This window comes from Pistacia vera, unplaced genomic scaffold (assembly GCF_008641045.1).
Source record: "Pistacia vera cultivar Batoury unplaced genomic scaffold, PisVer_v2 Contig859, whole genome shotgun sequence".
Taxonomy (NCBI): domain Eukaryota; kingdom Viridiplantae; phylum Streptophyta; class Magnoliopsida; order Sapindales; family Anacardiaceae; genus Pistacia; species Pistacia vera.
This window is the reverse complement of record NW_022196733.1, coordinates 568,691-585,106: the sequence shown is the minus strand read 5'-3', so window position 1 is coordinate 585,106 and position 16,416 is coordinate 568,691. Positions and strand designations below refer to the sequence as shown.

The 16,416-nt window shown below is 35.7% G+C and overlaps 1 protein-coding gene, 1 non-coding gene and 1 pseudogene across 2 annotated transcripts; all 3 read left to right on the top strand.

The window, feature by feature from the left end:
* The first annotated feature begins 381 nt into the window (after window positions 1-381).
* On the top strand, window positions 382-1,425 carry LOC116118761 (annotated as a pseudogene).
* A 7,203-nt stretch (window positions 1,426-8,628) lies between these two features.
* Window positions 8,629-8,717, top strand: TRNAM-CAU. The gene is given in 2 exon segments: window positions 8,629-8,666; window positions 8,682-8,717. It is a non-coding gene; the product is annotated as a tRNA-Met (tRNA).
* A 2,233-nt stretch (window positions 8,718-10,950) lies between these two features.
* LOC116118772 (protein HAIKU1-like) lies at window positions 10,951-13,326 on the top strand. The gene has a single exon (XM_031404745.1). It carries the CDS (start codon window positions 11,918-11,920, stop codon window positions 12,920-12,922), a length of 1,005 nt encoding a protein of 334 aa, XP_031260605.1. The 5' UTR covers window positions 10,951-11,917; the 3' UTR covers window positions 12,923-13,326.
* Window positions 13,327-16,416: the final 3,090 nt, after the last annotated feature.

Genomic DNA, 16,416 nt, shown 5'->3' with positions numbered 1-16,416 from the left:
TGTGAATTTCGATCTGTTTTCAAGCTTGTATTGTTCTGAAAGTAAGGTTTGGGGTTGTTTAAGAGCTTGAATTTGGAGGTTTGGTACTTTTATATTCTAGTTTTGCTGCTGTTTGACTTATTGGGGTTGAGAGGGAATTAATATTGGCGTCGAAGCAAGTATTAAGTCCTCTTGAAAGTTACTGATGCTGTTTGAGATTCAATTGTGAAGTCGTGGGACTTGTTTGTGAGGTTTGAATGGTTTAACTTTGTGGGTATGTGAAGCAAATCAATTCTTGGTTTGCTAAAGCTAGTATTTTGAGTTTTTTGTTGTGGAGAGATCGGTAATGTTTTAGCTTGATCTGGAGTTCTTTGTTCTATTTTAAGCTTTCAATGGTTGATTATGTGAGTATTTGATAAATTTGTTTAGAGTTGTTGGAGTACAGTTTCTCAAAATGGATAACTCAAAAAATAGGCATAATAATGATCATTTGGGTGTGAATAAGATGGGCAAGAATTACGGAAGATTCCTTTGCACCAACCTAACTAATTTTGCTGCTAATAACAATGCTAATAGCAACAACCGCAGCCCTCAGGTTTACAACATAAGCAGAATATTTTAGGAACTTGTGCAGCAGCTCACTGGTTCACCTTCGCAAGATCCTTGTCCTAGGCTCCCCAAATCCACCAAAACCCCAAAGTATGCGGCTGCAGAAGATACGACACCCCCATTAACACCCATTAACCGACCTCATATACCCCCTAGTGTCCCTGCTCCGCTCCTGCTCCAATGCCTGCTCCACTTCCACCCCCTTTTCCTTACAATAATAACTTAATGAGGCCTCATGCTCCATATGGACAGCAATGCACAATATGGACAACTCAACCGATGGCACCTGGGACAACTCTGCTTGGCCAAATCCAGCTGAGTCTCCAATTTCAGCTTATATGCGTGACCTTCAAAATGTTCTTGGAGATCCTGGTCTAGGGGAAACCAAGCTCCACTTCATCCACATGCACAATTTCATCCGCCACCATCAAGTTCAGGGTCAAGCTCACCCTCAGCAGCCGTCATCTGGTTTGCTTCAAACCCACCGATGCCTGGTCTTCCCTCACCTAGAGTAAATGGTCCAGGTCCAGTCCCATGATGCCTAATCTCCCTTCCCCACGAATGAATGGACCTCCACTTTTACCATCGCCCACCTCTCAGTTCCTTTTGTCATCTCCTACTTGGTTACATGAACTTGTTCTCACCAGTTCACCTTATCCATTGCTTTCTCCAGGGGCTCAGTTTCCTCCCCGCTGACACCCAATTTTGCATTTTCTCCCATGGCGAGTCTGGGATTTTAGGTCCAGGGCCTCAACCCCCACTTTCTCCAGGCGCCTTTTTCCATTATCACCTTCAGGTTTTTTCCCTACCTCAAGTCCAAGATGGAGGGATCAATAACCCAGGCATAACATGTTGTATTCACGAGTTCCAACCTGATGTGGAGCTGTACCTTCTTTATGCTGACTTATCCTGTATCATGAGAAATTCATTTGTGAAAATGTAATGTATATGGTGTAAGAGTTCCTATCAAAAGTTTGTAGTCTTCTTTTCTTATGTCTATTCTCGTAAGTTTTTTGTCCTTTTTTTATTGATACCCATACTGCAGCTTGTTTGAGATTAGATTTTTGCTTCCTGCAATGCTTTTGTGTTCTTGGAAGGTTTACATAGTGGATAGTGAAGATCTTACAACCAACTGGTTACCCTTGACAGTAGTTGTAGCATGAAAGACAGCTTTAGCTTGAAAGGGTTAGGAATACAGTCATCAAATTTTATATGTAGGCAACCTAGTGGATGAATTCTTGTGTACTTTTAATGTTCAAGCCCTGATCTTTGTTTATTGTACCATTTTCTGCTCAATGAATTGTTGAATCATTTCAAATTTTTAGGTTTACTTGGAACTGTTGTATGAGCTAGTGGGCTGCTTTGGTTTTGTAATTGCTTATTAGTTATATGTTCAAATCCAATTCCCTACTTTTAGTGAAAGATTGATTACTTCTTGTGATTTAAAACTTTACTTGTAAACTTGTTTATATTGATTATTTCTTAAGCTACGACACCTTCAAATAATAGCCTATATGAGGATTGTGTTTGTCGGTGGTGCTTGACCTGAAGAAACACTTATCATGTCCGTTGGTGTACCAAGTCTTGATTTAGTTTTCCCCTGTTCATTTCAGATTTTTTGTTGTGATTTTATTCTTTTTATTTTTTTAATTAGTTTCAATATGATTAGGATCTAGGTGCTTTTCTGTTTAAACTTCATTTAAAAAGAATGGTTGCTAACCCAGGATTTATGCGAACTCTAAATTAAAGTATCAAGATTGAATCTGGTCCTCTGGACCCTCCCATAACGGTTGGATGTAAACCTTTGTTGGTTGAGTGCAAGGAGTATTATTAAATGCACTTATAAACTGACTTGTATTGTGTGGTGAAAAGGAAGTAATGCTATGGAGTAGTTGATGGGCAACTAATTATGTAGAAGTGAAATCTAGATAAAAGTTTGCTTTCTGTGGTCACAAATCAAGTCTAGGTGCCTTAATGATTTGCTTGATGTTTGAACTAGAGATTGCTGATAGAGAAAGCTGCTGTTACAAGCATTGTTTGAGAAGATGAGTTGTAAGGTTTAGGTGAATTACAAACTGAGACTCTGCCTTTGTGGTATTTACAATTGTTTTGAAAATGGGATTGCCCTTGGAGAGTGATAATGTAGAATAAGTCAAAAACGCAAAATGAGTTGTAAGGCTTAGGTGAATTACAAGCCGCGACTCTGTCTACAATCAATAAGAATTGTTTTGAAAAATGAGTTTTGTCCTCGGAATGATAAATATGGTTGAATAAAGTCAAAATCCAACTTGGTTTGGTTGCTTTGGAGTCAAGTCGAAAGTTCGAACTCAATTGTGGCCCTTATTACCTAAAACTCACTCACTACACAAAACACTCAACTGCATGTTCTACTCCTTTTTTATTGTCATCGGGCTTTCGGGCTTTGGTGATCAGGGGTGTCTAGGTCAGTTTGTGCGTATCTCAATTAATCCTTCGAGGCCTTGAAGTTGACAGTTGGGTATCCCCTCAGTGTGACCCTATTAATAATCTAGGTGATTGAATTCATGACCTTTAATAATACATCCAAAAGTCTTAATTGCCTGTTGGATTATCTAGTGGTGGTTGATAATATACAGTAGAACCTCTCTACAGTGATACTCTATAGGATAACCTCCATGTATCATAAAAAATTATAGTCCCAACTTGGGCCATTTAAATAAAAAATAATAAGTTATAGTTTTTCTAGGTCCGTCTTAAGGAATTTGCCTCTATAAAGTAATAATATATGTATATTATTAAAAAAATATATGTTATGTTACATTAAATATTTAAGATGAATAAATATTTATCTAAAGTTGTTTAAGACAATGATTTATGTTTAGAGTTGTTACATATCTTGCGGGTACGTAAAGTCGCCAACATGGACACCTTCTTATTGAAGCCAAAATATTTCTAGCTCTTAAGCATGTTTCGAGCTTCTTGGCACGAAACTTTTGGTATTTCCGGTACTGTATTCATCCTCAGGATTATCTCATTCCTCTTCTTGTCTAATTCTATTAATGATTTCTTCTTCAATTAAACATACATGATTTGTTACTCATTGGATGATTAAAGAAGTATTATATCTATTTGATTAATGTAGTAAATGTGTTTGAATCTAATCACTCAATTTTGTAATGACTCTTTGATATCCATTTTCATACTATTATAATATCACTAAAACAATGAATTGAAATCATAATACTACTAAAAACATGAATATAAAATAAGAAACAAACTAATTTTTTAACAACACAATAATTCTTGTAACTACATATTTATTAAGTTATAACCTCTCAGTATAAAATTAGTTGGTCTCAACTTATGACTATAGGAGGTTCTACTGTATTTATGTTATTCATATTTTGAAATATTGTATGATAATTTAAAATTAAAACTATATAATAATTGTTTTTTATATTTATTACAGTTAACCTCTCTATAGTATACTCATATAGAATAAACTTTACATAGTCATAAAAATTCTATTCCCTTGTGGGATAGTTATAAATAAGAATAAACTCCACATTGTAATAAGTTATAATTTTTCTAATTTTCATTTTAAGGAAAGTTGCTTCCACATAGTAATACTATTGTATATTGTAAAAAATATATGTTATTTTACATTAAAGGTTTAAGATGAAATAAAATATTATCTAAAACAACTTTAAGATGAAATAAATATTTATCTAAAGTTGTTTAGGACATGATGGAACATGACATGCAATTCCACTACAATACCAACAATCTACCACAAACACAACCAACACTCACACTCAAATGAGAAAATACCCTATTATATTAATACCATATAGAACATTACATCTAGAGAAGATACATCAAGAAGCCATGTCCTATTAGCACCTCAATAGCAAATAACATTGAGAAAGTAAACAAATACACTTAAGAAAATGGTAAACGAAAGACTAACTTCGAGGGTCAGCCACCTCCACAAATATTGACTTTGAGGGTCAACTACCTCCCTTCCAAATAACTGTTAATTCTGAATATCCTCTCTTTCGTTCCTGCCCTTTTTATTCCCTCCTACACCTTTTGATTTCTAACAGAATTTTCTCTTATGTCCAATCCTATCAAGCCACCTGTCCCCTCATAACAAATTCTAACCTTCTGCCTAGCAAATATCCTCTGCTTCTTACCACTATTCTTCTACGGTCTCATCATTACCCTCCCCAAGGAAGCCACCTTGTCGTCAAGGTGGAAAGAGAAACTGACAGTGATAGTTTCAAAGTCTTCCCAAGTGTTTTCAATGGGGTGGCTTTTCCATTGAATGAGCACCTCCCACTGTCCATTGAGGAGTTTCCTTTTCTAAGTACTGCTTCAGGTTCAAGTTGTAAAATGAGATCTTCATTGAGAGCTGCGGTGGGTTGACTATTGGGAATTGGAAAAGTGCCTTTTTCAATTGCGAAACATGAAAAACATCATGAATACGGCTGAGGGTGGTAATGCCCCGGTATGCAACTCCGCCAATCGTCCGTGATGACAAATGGATTGTAAAACCGCGGGCTAAGTTTCTCATTAAGTTGACGAGCGAGAGATCTCAATCTGTATGGTTGCAACTTTAAAAACAGAGCCCCAACCTCAAACGTAACTTCTCAACGATGGTGATCCAAAGTCTTCATGAGATGTTGAGCTTAAGGAGATGCTCTTTTAACTCATCCAAAACACAGTTGAGTTGTTGAAGTTGCTGGTCCGCTTCTTCGACTAAAGAGGTGTGGTTCGAATAGCGCAAAACTGTTGGGGATCACGGCCATAGGGGCCTTGAAAGGACACCATTCTGTGGAACGGTTTATAAGTAGTGTTGAACCAAAACTCCGCCATGGAACCCATTTGGGCCATAATGTGGCTGCCCACTGACAAAGCACCTGAGGTAGGTCTCTAAGCAACGGTTTACTATCTCTATTTGACCATCTTCTCTCGCGGATGGTATGCGAAACTCATGTTAATGGGTACCCCATTGTTTAAATAATTTGCTCCAAAAGTTGCTCATGAAACCCTATCTCGATCGAAAACAATGGTATGGGAAAACCCATGCAATCGAACCACTTCTTGATAATAGATCCGCTACCACTTTGGGTGGGTATGGATGCTTGAGAGGTAACAACTGGCATATTTAGTCAGACGATCCACTACTACCAAAATTGTATCGACCCCTTTCGCTTTGGGAAGCCCCATGATAAAGTCCATAGAAATATCTTCCCACACTTGGTGAGGGATGGGTAACGGCTGAAGCAAACCCGCTGGGCTCATGGGGTCATATTTATTTTGTTGGCAAACAGGGCAGCAGCTACAAACTCTTTGATGTCGTGTTTCATTCCTCCCCCAAAACACCCATTTGTGAGACGCTTATATGTGCGAAGAACCCTGAATGGCCCCCGTGGGCGATGCATGAAATTCCTGTAAAATTTTATGGGTGTGAGGCCCAGATTTAGGTAGCACCAATCTGTTATGGTACAGCAAATGGTGGCCCACCAATCTAAAGGGATAATGACTGTTGGGGTCGATTAGGAGCTGTTGCATGATCCCACGTAATCTGCATCACTTGAATAACATCTTTCAAACTGTCCAGTCCAGAAAAACAGCCTAGTAAGATAGCATGAAGGTCTCTACCACGTTTGGCATCCTAGAAAGAGCATCGGTTGCCTTGTTCTGTGGTCTTGGTTTATACTAAATCATGAAGTCCAACCCCGCAATTTGATAACCCATTTTTGCTGATTCTCACTCAATAATTTCTGCTGCGTTAAAAAATGAAGACTGTGCTGATTTGTTCGAATAACAAAACGTCTGCCCCAAGTAATGGCGCCACTTTTGCACAGCAGAACTACAACCTTAATTCCCTTTCATAGACTAACTTCAGCTTTGAATTTAGAGACAAACCTTTTGGTGGAAAAGCAATCGGTCGTCCCTCTTGCTCAGCACTGCTCGCTCCCATCCGCTTTTGAAGCCTCGTTTCTATGACAAACTCTTGAGTGAAGTTAGGCATCCAGAGAACTAGAACACTGGTCATGATTCGTTTTAGTTCTTCAAAAGCCCCTTCAGCTGCTGTGTTTCCATAAACGAGTCTTTTTTCAGGGCATGCCTGGAAGGGCGATTTTTCGATAATCGCGAACAATCGGCGAGTATATCCTGTTAGCCCAGAAAACCTCTTAGTGTCCTGATGTCTCTCGATTCTAGCCATTTGATATGCTCTTAATCTTTGAAGGTTACCGGACACCCCTTTAGCTGAAAAACCACATGCCTCAATATTCCAACTGTGATTGCCCAAAATTACACTTTTTTATTGACCACCAGCTGATTGTCTGAGAGCACCTACAGGTAGTGCGTAGATGCTTCGCGTGTTCGCCCATCTCTTTACTATGTATCAGTATATCGTCAAAGAAAACCAACAAGAACTCCTTAGATAAGGCCTGAAAACTTCATTCTAATGAGCCATAAAAGTAATTGGATTCCTAACTCTTAAGTATTTAGCAAATTAGAAAGCATATTTCCACCTTCAGGTAGAAACAAAATCCAGAAATTAAAATGTGGAACATGCATATTATCATATTGCTAGGTGATTTGACCACCTTTAATATCTCATTCTATTATATTTCCATAATTAGACTACAGGTTAGGTAAAAATTTTGTAGTACTCATGTTGTAACCTCAGGTATGACTCAGATTTGATAAATTCTCCAACTTTTAATAGTTCACTTCAATCAACTACATTAGTTTCCAAACTCAGTCATTAATATATTCGCAACATCATACTGCAGAGAGTTTATTCATTATTCAGAAAAGATTACACAACCTTAATCGGAATGGCAAAAAAAGGAAACTTGACAGCTTTTAAGTGTAATTCAAATTCATACATAACCCAAAAATATACATATAAAAATATGAACAGAGTATGAACCGAATTTATCAAAACGCCGAACCCATGTGCCAATTATTCAATAGCATCATGACATAAATGGATATAAGTAATCAAATTCCAAAACAAGGTTTTATCTTTATTTTCTTTAATACAGAAAGAGAAACAGTTTATATGAATAAATCAGGAGAAATAAGTAAAAGGGGTTACTGATCTAGCCTTAAATAGAATAAGAAATTGTAAAAAATATGTTATAGAAATTAATATACCATAAAAAAAAAAGGTGATGAGATGTACCTGATGAAATGCAGAAAGAGTGTAGTATTGTTGAAAAAACAAGCAGAAAAATAGATGGATAGATAGATAAAAGGAAGAAGAGAGGGCGAGAGAGAGAAAGAAGAAGTGAAGAGGTGTTTGTAAGAGCAAAGAAAGCGGTGGTGGTCGGACTCGGGGATGAAGTAGCTTCAGCGTTTTAAGGAGAGCGATTTTAATGTTATTTATGTTAACGAGAAAAACGAGTCAAAATTAAATTAACACCATTCCCATCCCATCCCATCCCATGCCCTTCCCTTCCCTGAGCCTAAGCCCTAACCAAACCTTGTTCTTGCCCTGTGTTTTTCATGGGCTTTTCTCTCCACCCCAGAGAGATGAGTAAATTCTAAATGCACCCATCATGTTTTAACAGTATTAAAACATCCCTATCATAGTATCATTAAAAGTTAAAACCATGTTTAAAAAAGTCAACAAGGATATTTTAGTCTTTATACAAGAGTAAATATCTAATAGGCACTAGAGTTTTAATCTTTAAATTGATGGGCATTATTATCGTTTCATAATATAAAAATAGTTTTTTTTTTTTTTCTCTTTTTATCCCTCCCTTTTCCCTCTTTCTTTCTCTTTTCTCAAAAAAACATAATGAAAAATGAACAAAAAGAAAGTAATCTACTTTTTTAAAATGGCATATAAATAATAATAAATTCAAGTGCTATATAACCACTCAATCACAATTACATGAACTAAAAGGGCTTTTTGGTCCTTACACGCTCAATGAGATTCACAAAGTCATCAGGTAATTTTCTTTGAAAGAATTAACTAGGGCTCAGTCAGGGTGTTACTGTTCTAGTATTTTGATTTCTTACCACCATCATATTGGGGTGGTGGCGCAGTTGGCTAGCGCGTAGGTCTCATAGCTTGGATTTGAGTTATCCTGAGGTCGAGAGTTCGAGCCTCTCTCACCCCAAATAAATTTTTTCATTGAGTTTTACAGCATGAGGCTGCCATTCATGCAATTTTCGTAGACTCAGTGTGTACGAAGGTATAAGGTGGCTGCTGATGCTGCCATTTGCCTAACTCTCTGTTAACTTTAACTCATTTTTCTTCGATAAGCTCTGCACTTTTAGTTTTATCATCTGCTTGACAAAATTGAGATTGTTTTGGACTAACATGGTTACTTATTATTAATATATTAATTCAAGACTGTTTAATTGACGATTTTGTTGTTGAAATTTGGAGGCTGCCTTGTTTCAAAATTTTATCTTATTTTTTTAATTGAAAAAAAAAAGTAGGTCCAAGTTTTAATTATAAAAATCAAAACGTTAATAAATGATAAAATAGGAGTCCACGATCAATGAGGACCACGAAGACCATCCAGAAGAAGAAATTAATAAAAGTGTTAATTAATTGAGAGTGGGATTGGACAATTTGATAAAACATCGGCGCTAACTCCGTTTGTTTCCTTAGTTTGACTTCCACCTAATCGTAATCCCTTCTGCACTTGCTTTATTCTTCCAAATAAAGGTTTTATATATAGTTAGTTAGTTAAGTTATGTATGTATTGTTTATTCACAAAATTAATTAAATGAATTATATTCAACATCCAACTTTGCCTCACACCTACTCCGCTCCCATACGCAGGTTTTTTTTTTTTTTTAATTTTGTTATCCTGTGTTTGAGCTAGTTTATACTCATCTCAACTAGTCTCATGATCTTGAACAAAACTTCCGAAATAAAACAAGTCTTGCAGTCCATGACCAACAAATATTAGCGACCGTTCTTGTGATTTAAACCTGAGATCACAAGGAAAGCAAACCCCTTAATCCTAAGCCTTTTACTTCGCTCCCATAGGGTTTGCGGTTGTGCCCTTGTGGGAATGTAGCAGTAGCACCTGCCAAATTACTATTCAAACATATATTTTATTACATTCATCTCAATAAATTTAAAATTTCTTATTGGGTCGGATTTTTTTCGATTTTCATATAAACTATGTCCCCTCCTCTCTACAAGATAAAAACTTTTTATGTCAGTTAATATGATTAGCGAATTCCCTTTAATAAATATGATGTTGACACATAAATAATCACATAAGTTAGAATATAAAGTTGGGATCCAATTTTGTATATGTAGTAATTATTTCTTAAAACTTTTCAGAGGATTACTCATCTAACAAGATCAAGTTTTTAATAAACACCCAATCTTATTGCTTATGTCAGATTAATAACATAATAAACCTTAGAGGTTATGTAGTGAATTATAATCTCTAGATATGAAACTTTGATTTAAATTTGGATACAAAGTTATAAGTTTAATTTGTCTTAGAGTAAACGACTTTTTCCCATCAAAATAATGATCTAATGATACTTTTCCACTTACAGACTTTTAAAATACAATTTTATTACTAAATTTATATTTTGTTTCTGATTTTGGTATCGTTGTGACCCCACATTTCCACCATTCTTTTTTCCCATCGTCACTCACCAAAACCCCTAAAGCCTTACTTTCATCGACTTTGCCAATCATTATCAATCGAGTGATTAGGGTTTGCATAGTTACCCCTTACAAATCAAATTTCGATCAATTCCAACCATCAAAATCTAACATTCCACCATTAAAAGACTCATCGGCTTCCCCTTCCTCTTCAAAAGCCCTAACAGCTTGAAACAAGTTTGTTCTTTATTCGTCGTCAGGATATAAACTTAGATAATAAAATAGTATTTTAAAAGTCTAGGAAAATGTTATTAAGTTATTATTTGAGTGGGAAAAAAAAATCGTTAACTCTTTGTCTTAATTCATAATTAAGATCTAACAAGTAACAACACAGTTAATGACATTAATTCCAATTAAAGAAACTCCTTTGTATGGTCATGTCACAAGTTTTATTTATAATCTAACATATCTTAATCACACTATTATGTGTTAGTCTTCCGAGTTTAGCATGACCTAACATTGTATGTTAATGATTATAATTAGGAAATTATTTAATTTAATATATATTGTAGTAATATTAAAGATATTGGTTAGTTTTCACCAAACATTATAAACGTAAGAAGGGAAATCCAGTTAAGATAAAAATAAGGATTGGACTAAGACTAACAATTGTCAGCATGTCAGCCCACCTCACTGGAATTCCCCAACCTCTTCTCTTGGGTCCTACACGAACACCTCACCCACTTACTTTTTTATTTCCAATTTCTTCCATTTTCAGTTCTATTTTGACCTTGTCAACCCAACCCAATCCCCCTCTTCTCTCTCAATTAGGGTTTCTTCTTTTCTTGTAATTCCCACTTTCCATTTCAACTTAACTTAACTTGGCTCTTTTTTTAAACGTATTAGACTGTGAAGAAGATCTGTAGGGTCTTTTTTTATATTGGCGTTTTCTTTGTGTTTGCTTTCTCTAGTCAGACCCTTCCATTATTTTCTCTTTACTTTTCTTGTTTTTTGTGTGTGAAACCGAAGAATAAAGTTGCTTTACTTACGGGGTTCGTTGAATTTTCTTCCGGGAATAATTTAGGTTCATATATGGCTTTTAATTTTAATTTTTTGGTTTTGGGTTTTCTTGGAGAAATATTTTGAATTCCTAGTTTCGTTGCAAGATTCTGAGCTTGAGATTTGAGGCTGATTCAGTTTGGTGTTGTGGATTCGATAAAACTTGGAAAAGGGTATGTTTTTCTGCTGCTTATATATCTTGTCTAGGGTTTGATTTCTTTTGCTTTTGGTGAAAATTTTGTGAATTTCGATCTGTTTCAAGCTTGTATTGTTCTGAAAGTAAGGTTTGGGGTTGTTTTGAGCTTGAATTTGGAGGTTTGGGTACTTTTATATTCTAATTTTGCTGTTGTTTGACTTATTGGGGTTGAGAGGGAATTTAATATTGGGCAGTCGAAGCAAGTATTAAGTCCTCTTGAAAGATTACTGATGCTGTTTGAGATTCAATTGTGAAGTCGTGGGACTTGTTGTGAAGGTTTTGAATGGTTTAACTTTGTGGGTATGTGAAGCAAATCAATTCTTGGTTTGCTAAAGCTAGTATTTTGAGTTTTTGTTGTGGAGAGATCGGTAATGTTTTAGCTTGAATCTGGAGTTCTGGTGTTCTATTTTAAGCTTTCAATGGTTTGATTATGTGAGTATTTGATAAATTTGTTTAGAGTTGTTGGAGTACAGTTTCTCAAAATGGATAACTCAAAAAATAGGCATAATAATGATCATTTGGGTGTGAATAAGATGGGCAAGAATATACGGAAGAGTCCTTTGCACCAACCTAATTTTGCTGCTAATAACAATGCTAATAGGCAACAACCGCAGCCTCAGGTTTACAACATAAGCAAGAATGATTTTAGGAACATTGTGCAGCAGCTCACTGGTTCACCTTCGCAAGATCCTTTGCCTAGGCCTCCCCAAAATCCACCAAAACCCCAAAGTATGCGGTTGCAGAAGATACGACCACCCCCATTAACACCCATTAACCGACCTCATATACCCCCTATGGTCCCTGCTCCCGCTCCTGCTCCAATGCCTGCTCCACTTCCACCCCCTTTTCCTTACAATAATAACTTAATGAGGCCTCATGCTCCATATGGACAAGCAATGTCACAATATGGACAACTACAACCGATGGCACCTTGGGACAACTCTGCTTGGCCAAATACAGCTGAGTCTCCAATTTCAGCTTATATGCGTGACCTTCAAAATGTTCTTGGAGATCATGGTCATAGGGGAAACCAAGCTCCACCTCATCCACATGCACAATTTCATCCACCACCTCAAGTTCAGGGTCAAGCTCACCCTCAGCCGCCTTCATCTGGTTTGCTTCCAAACCCACCTATGCCTGGTCTTCCCTCACCTAGAGTAAATGGTCCAGGTCCAGTCCCATTGATGCCTAATCTCCCTTCCCCACGAATGAATGGACCTCCACTTTTACCATCGCCAACCTCTCAGTTCCTTTTGTCATCTCCTACTGGTTACATGAACTTGTTCTCACCACGTTCACCGTATCCATTGCTTTCTCCAGGGGCTCAGTTTCCTCCGCCACTGACACCCAATTTTGCATTTTCTCCCATGGCGCAGTCTGGGATTTTAGGTCCAGGGCCTCAACCCCCGCTTTCTCCAGGCGCCTTTTTTCCATTATCACCTTCAGGTTTTTTCCCTATCTCAAGTCCAAGATGGAGGGATCAATAACCCAGGCATAACATTGTTGTATTCATGAGTTCCAACCTGATGTGGAGCTGGTACCTTCTTTATGCTGACTTATCCTGTTATCATGAGAAATTCATTTGTGAAAATGTAATGTATAATGGTGTAAGAGTTCCTATCAAAAGTTTGTAGTCTTCTTTTCTTATGTCTATTCTTGTAAGTTTTTTGTCCTTTTTTATTGATACCCATACTGCAGCTTGTTTGAGATTAGATTTTGCTTCAGCTGCAATGCTTTTGTGTTCTTGGGAAGGTTTACATTAGGTGGAATAGTGAAGATCTTACAACTCAACTGGTTACCTTGACAGGAGTTGTAGCATGAAAGACAGCTTTAGCTTGAAAGGAGTTAGGAATACAGTCATCAAATTTTATATGTAGGCAACCTAGTGGATGAATTCATGTGTACTTTTAATATTCAAAGCCCTGATCTTTTGTTTACTGTACCATTTTCTGCTCAATGAATTGTTGAATCATTTCAAATTTTTAGGTTTACTTGGAACTGTTGTATGAGCTAGTTGGCTGCTTTGGTTTTGTAATTGCTTATTAGTTATATGTTCAAATTCCAATTCCCTACTTTTTAGTGGAGAAGATTGATTACTTGTAGTGATTTAAAACTTTACTTGTAAACTTGTTTATTATTGATTATTTCTTAAGCTACGACAACTTCAAATTAAGCCTATATGAGGGTTGTGTTTGTCGGTGGTGCTTGACCTGAAGAAACACTTATCATGTCCGTTGGTGTACTAAGTCTTGATTTAGTTTTCCCCTGTTCATTTCAGATTTTTTTGTTGTGATTTTATTCTTTTTATTTTTTTTAATTAGTTTCTAATATGAATTAGGATCTAGGTGCTTTTCTGTTTAAACTTCATTTAAAAAGAATGGTTGCTAACCCCAGGATTTATGCGAACTCTAAATTAAAGTATCAAGATTGAATCTGGTCCTCTGGACCCTCCCATAACTGTTGGATGTAAACCTTTGTTGGTTGAGTGCAAGGAAGTATTATTAAAATGCACTTATAAACTGACTTGTATTGTGTGGTGAAAAGGAAAGTAATAGCTATGGAGTAGTTGGTGGGCAACTAATTAATGTAGAAGTGAAATCCTAGATAAAAGTTTGCTTTCTGTGGTCACAAATCAAGTCTAGGTGCCTTAATGATTTGCTTGATGTTCTTGAACTAGAGATTGCTGAAAGAGAAAGCCGCTGTTACAAGCATTGTTTGAGAAGATGAGTTGTAAGGTTTAGGTGAATTCCAAACTTGAGACTCTGCCTTTGTGGGTATTTACAATTGTTTTGGAAAATGGGATTGCCCTTGGAAGAGTGATAATGTAGAATAAAGTCAAAAACGCAAAAATGAGTTGTAAGGCTTAGGTGAATTACAAGCCTGCGACTCTGTCTACAATACAATAAGAATTGTTTTGAAAAATGAGTTTTGTCCTCGGAATGATAAATTATGAGTTGAATAAAGTCAAAATCCAACTTGGTTTGAGTTGCGTTGGAGTCAAGTCGAAAGTTCGAACTCAATTGTGGCCCTTATTAACCTAAAACTCACTCACTACACAAAACACTCAGACTGCATGTTCTACTCCTTTTTTATTGTCATCGGGGCTTTCGGGCTTTGGTGATCAGGGGTGTCTAGGTCAGTTTGTGCGTATCTCAATTAATCCTTCGAGGCCTTGAAGTTGACAGTTGGGTAAATCCCCTCAGTGGTGACCCTATTAATAATCTAGGTGGATTGAATTCATGACCTTTAAAATAATACATCCAAAAGTCTTAATTGCCTGTTGGATTATCTAGTGGTGGTTGATAAATATACAGTAGAACCTCTCTACAGTGATACTCTATATAGGAATAACCTCCATGTAGTCATAAAAAATTATAGTCCCAACTTGGGCCATTTATAAATAAAAATAATAAGTTATAGTTTTTCTAGGTCCGTCTTAAGGAATTTGCCTCTATAAAGTAATAATTATATGTATATTATTAAAAAAATATATGTTATGTTACATTAAATATTTAAGATGAAATAAAATATTTATCTAAAGTTGTTTAAGACAATGATTTATGTTTTAGAGTTGTTACCATATCTTGCGGGTACGTAATAAGTCGCCAACATGGACACCTTCTTATTGAAGCCAAAATATTTCTAGCTCTTAAGCATGTTTCGAGCTTCTTGGCACGAAACTTTTGGTATTTCCGTACTGTATTCATCCTCAGGATTATCTCATTCCTCTTCTTGTCTAATTCTATTAATGATTTCTTCTTCAATTAAAACATACATGATTTGTTACTCATTTGGATGATTAAAGAAGTATTAATATCTATTTGATTAATGTAGTAAAGTTGTTGAATCTAATCACTCAATTTTGTAATGACTCTTTGATATCCATTTTCATACTATTATAATATCACTAAAACAATGAATTGAAATCATAATACTACTAAAACATGAATTATAAAATAAGAAATCAAAACAATAATTTTTTAATCAACACAATAATTCTTGTAACTACATATTTATTAAGTTATAACCTCTTCATAGTAATAAATTTAGTTGGTCTCAACATTATGACTATAGAGAGGTTCTACTGTATTTATTGTTATTCATATTTTGAAATATTGTATGATAATTTAAAATTTAAAACTATATAATAATTGTTTTATTTATATTTATATACAGTTAACCTCTCTATAGTGATACTCAATATAGGAATAAACTTTACATAGTCATAAAAAATTCTATTCCCATTGTGGGATAGTTATAAATAAGAATAAACTCCACATTGTAATAAGTTATAATTTTTCTAATTTTCATTTTAAGGAAAGTTGCTTCCACATAGTAATAACTATTTGTATATTGTAAAAAAATATATGTTATGTTACATTAAAGGTTTAAGATGAAATAAAATATTTATCTAAACAACTTTAAGATGAAATAAAATATTTATCTAAAGTTGTTTAGGACAATGATGGAACATGACATGCAATTCCACTAACAATACCAACAATCTATCCAACAAACACAACCAACACTCACACTCAAATGAGAAAATACCCTATTATATTAATAACCATATAGAACATTACATCTAGAGAAGATACATCAAGAAGCCATGTCCTATTAGCACTCAATAAGCAAATAACATTGAGAAAGTAAACAAAGTACACTTAAGAAAATGGTAAACGAAAGACTAACTTCGAGGGTCAGCCACCTCCACAAATATTGACTTTGAGGGTCAACTACCTCCCTTCCAAAATAACTTGTTAATTCTGAATATCCTCTCTTTCGTTCCTGCCCTTTTTATTCCCTCCTGACACCTTTTGATTTCTAACAGAATTTCTCTTATGTCCAATCCTATCAAGCCACCTGTCCCCTCATAACAAATTCTAACCTTCTGCCTAGCAAATATTCCTCTGCTTCTTACCACTATTCTTCCTACGGTCTCATCATTACCCTCCCCAAGGAGAGCCACCTTGTCGTCAAG

Bases quoted from the DNA above. Each gene is read 5' to 3' on its own strand.
- LOC116118772 (XM_031404745.1), top strand. From the start codon at position 11,918: ATGGATAACTCAAAAAATAGGCATAATAATGATCATTTGGGTGTGAAT.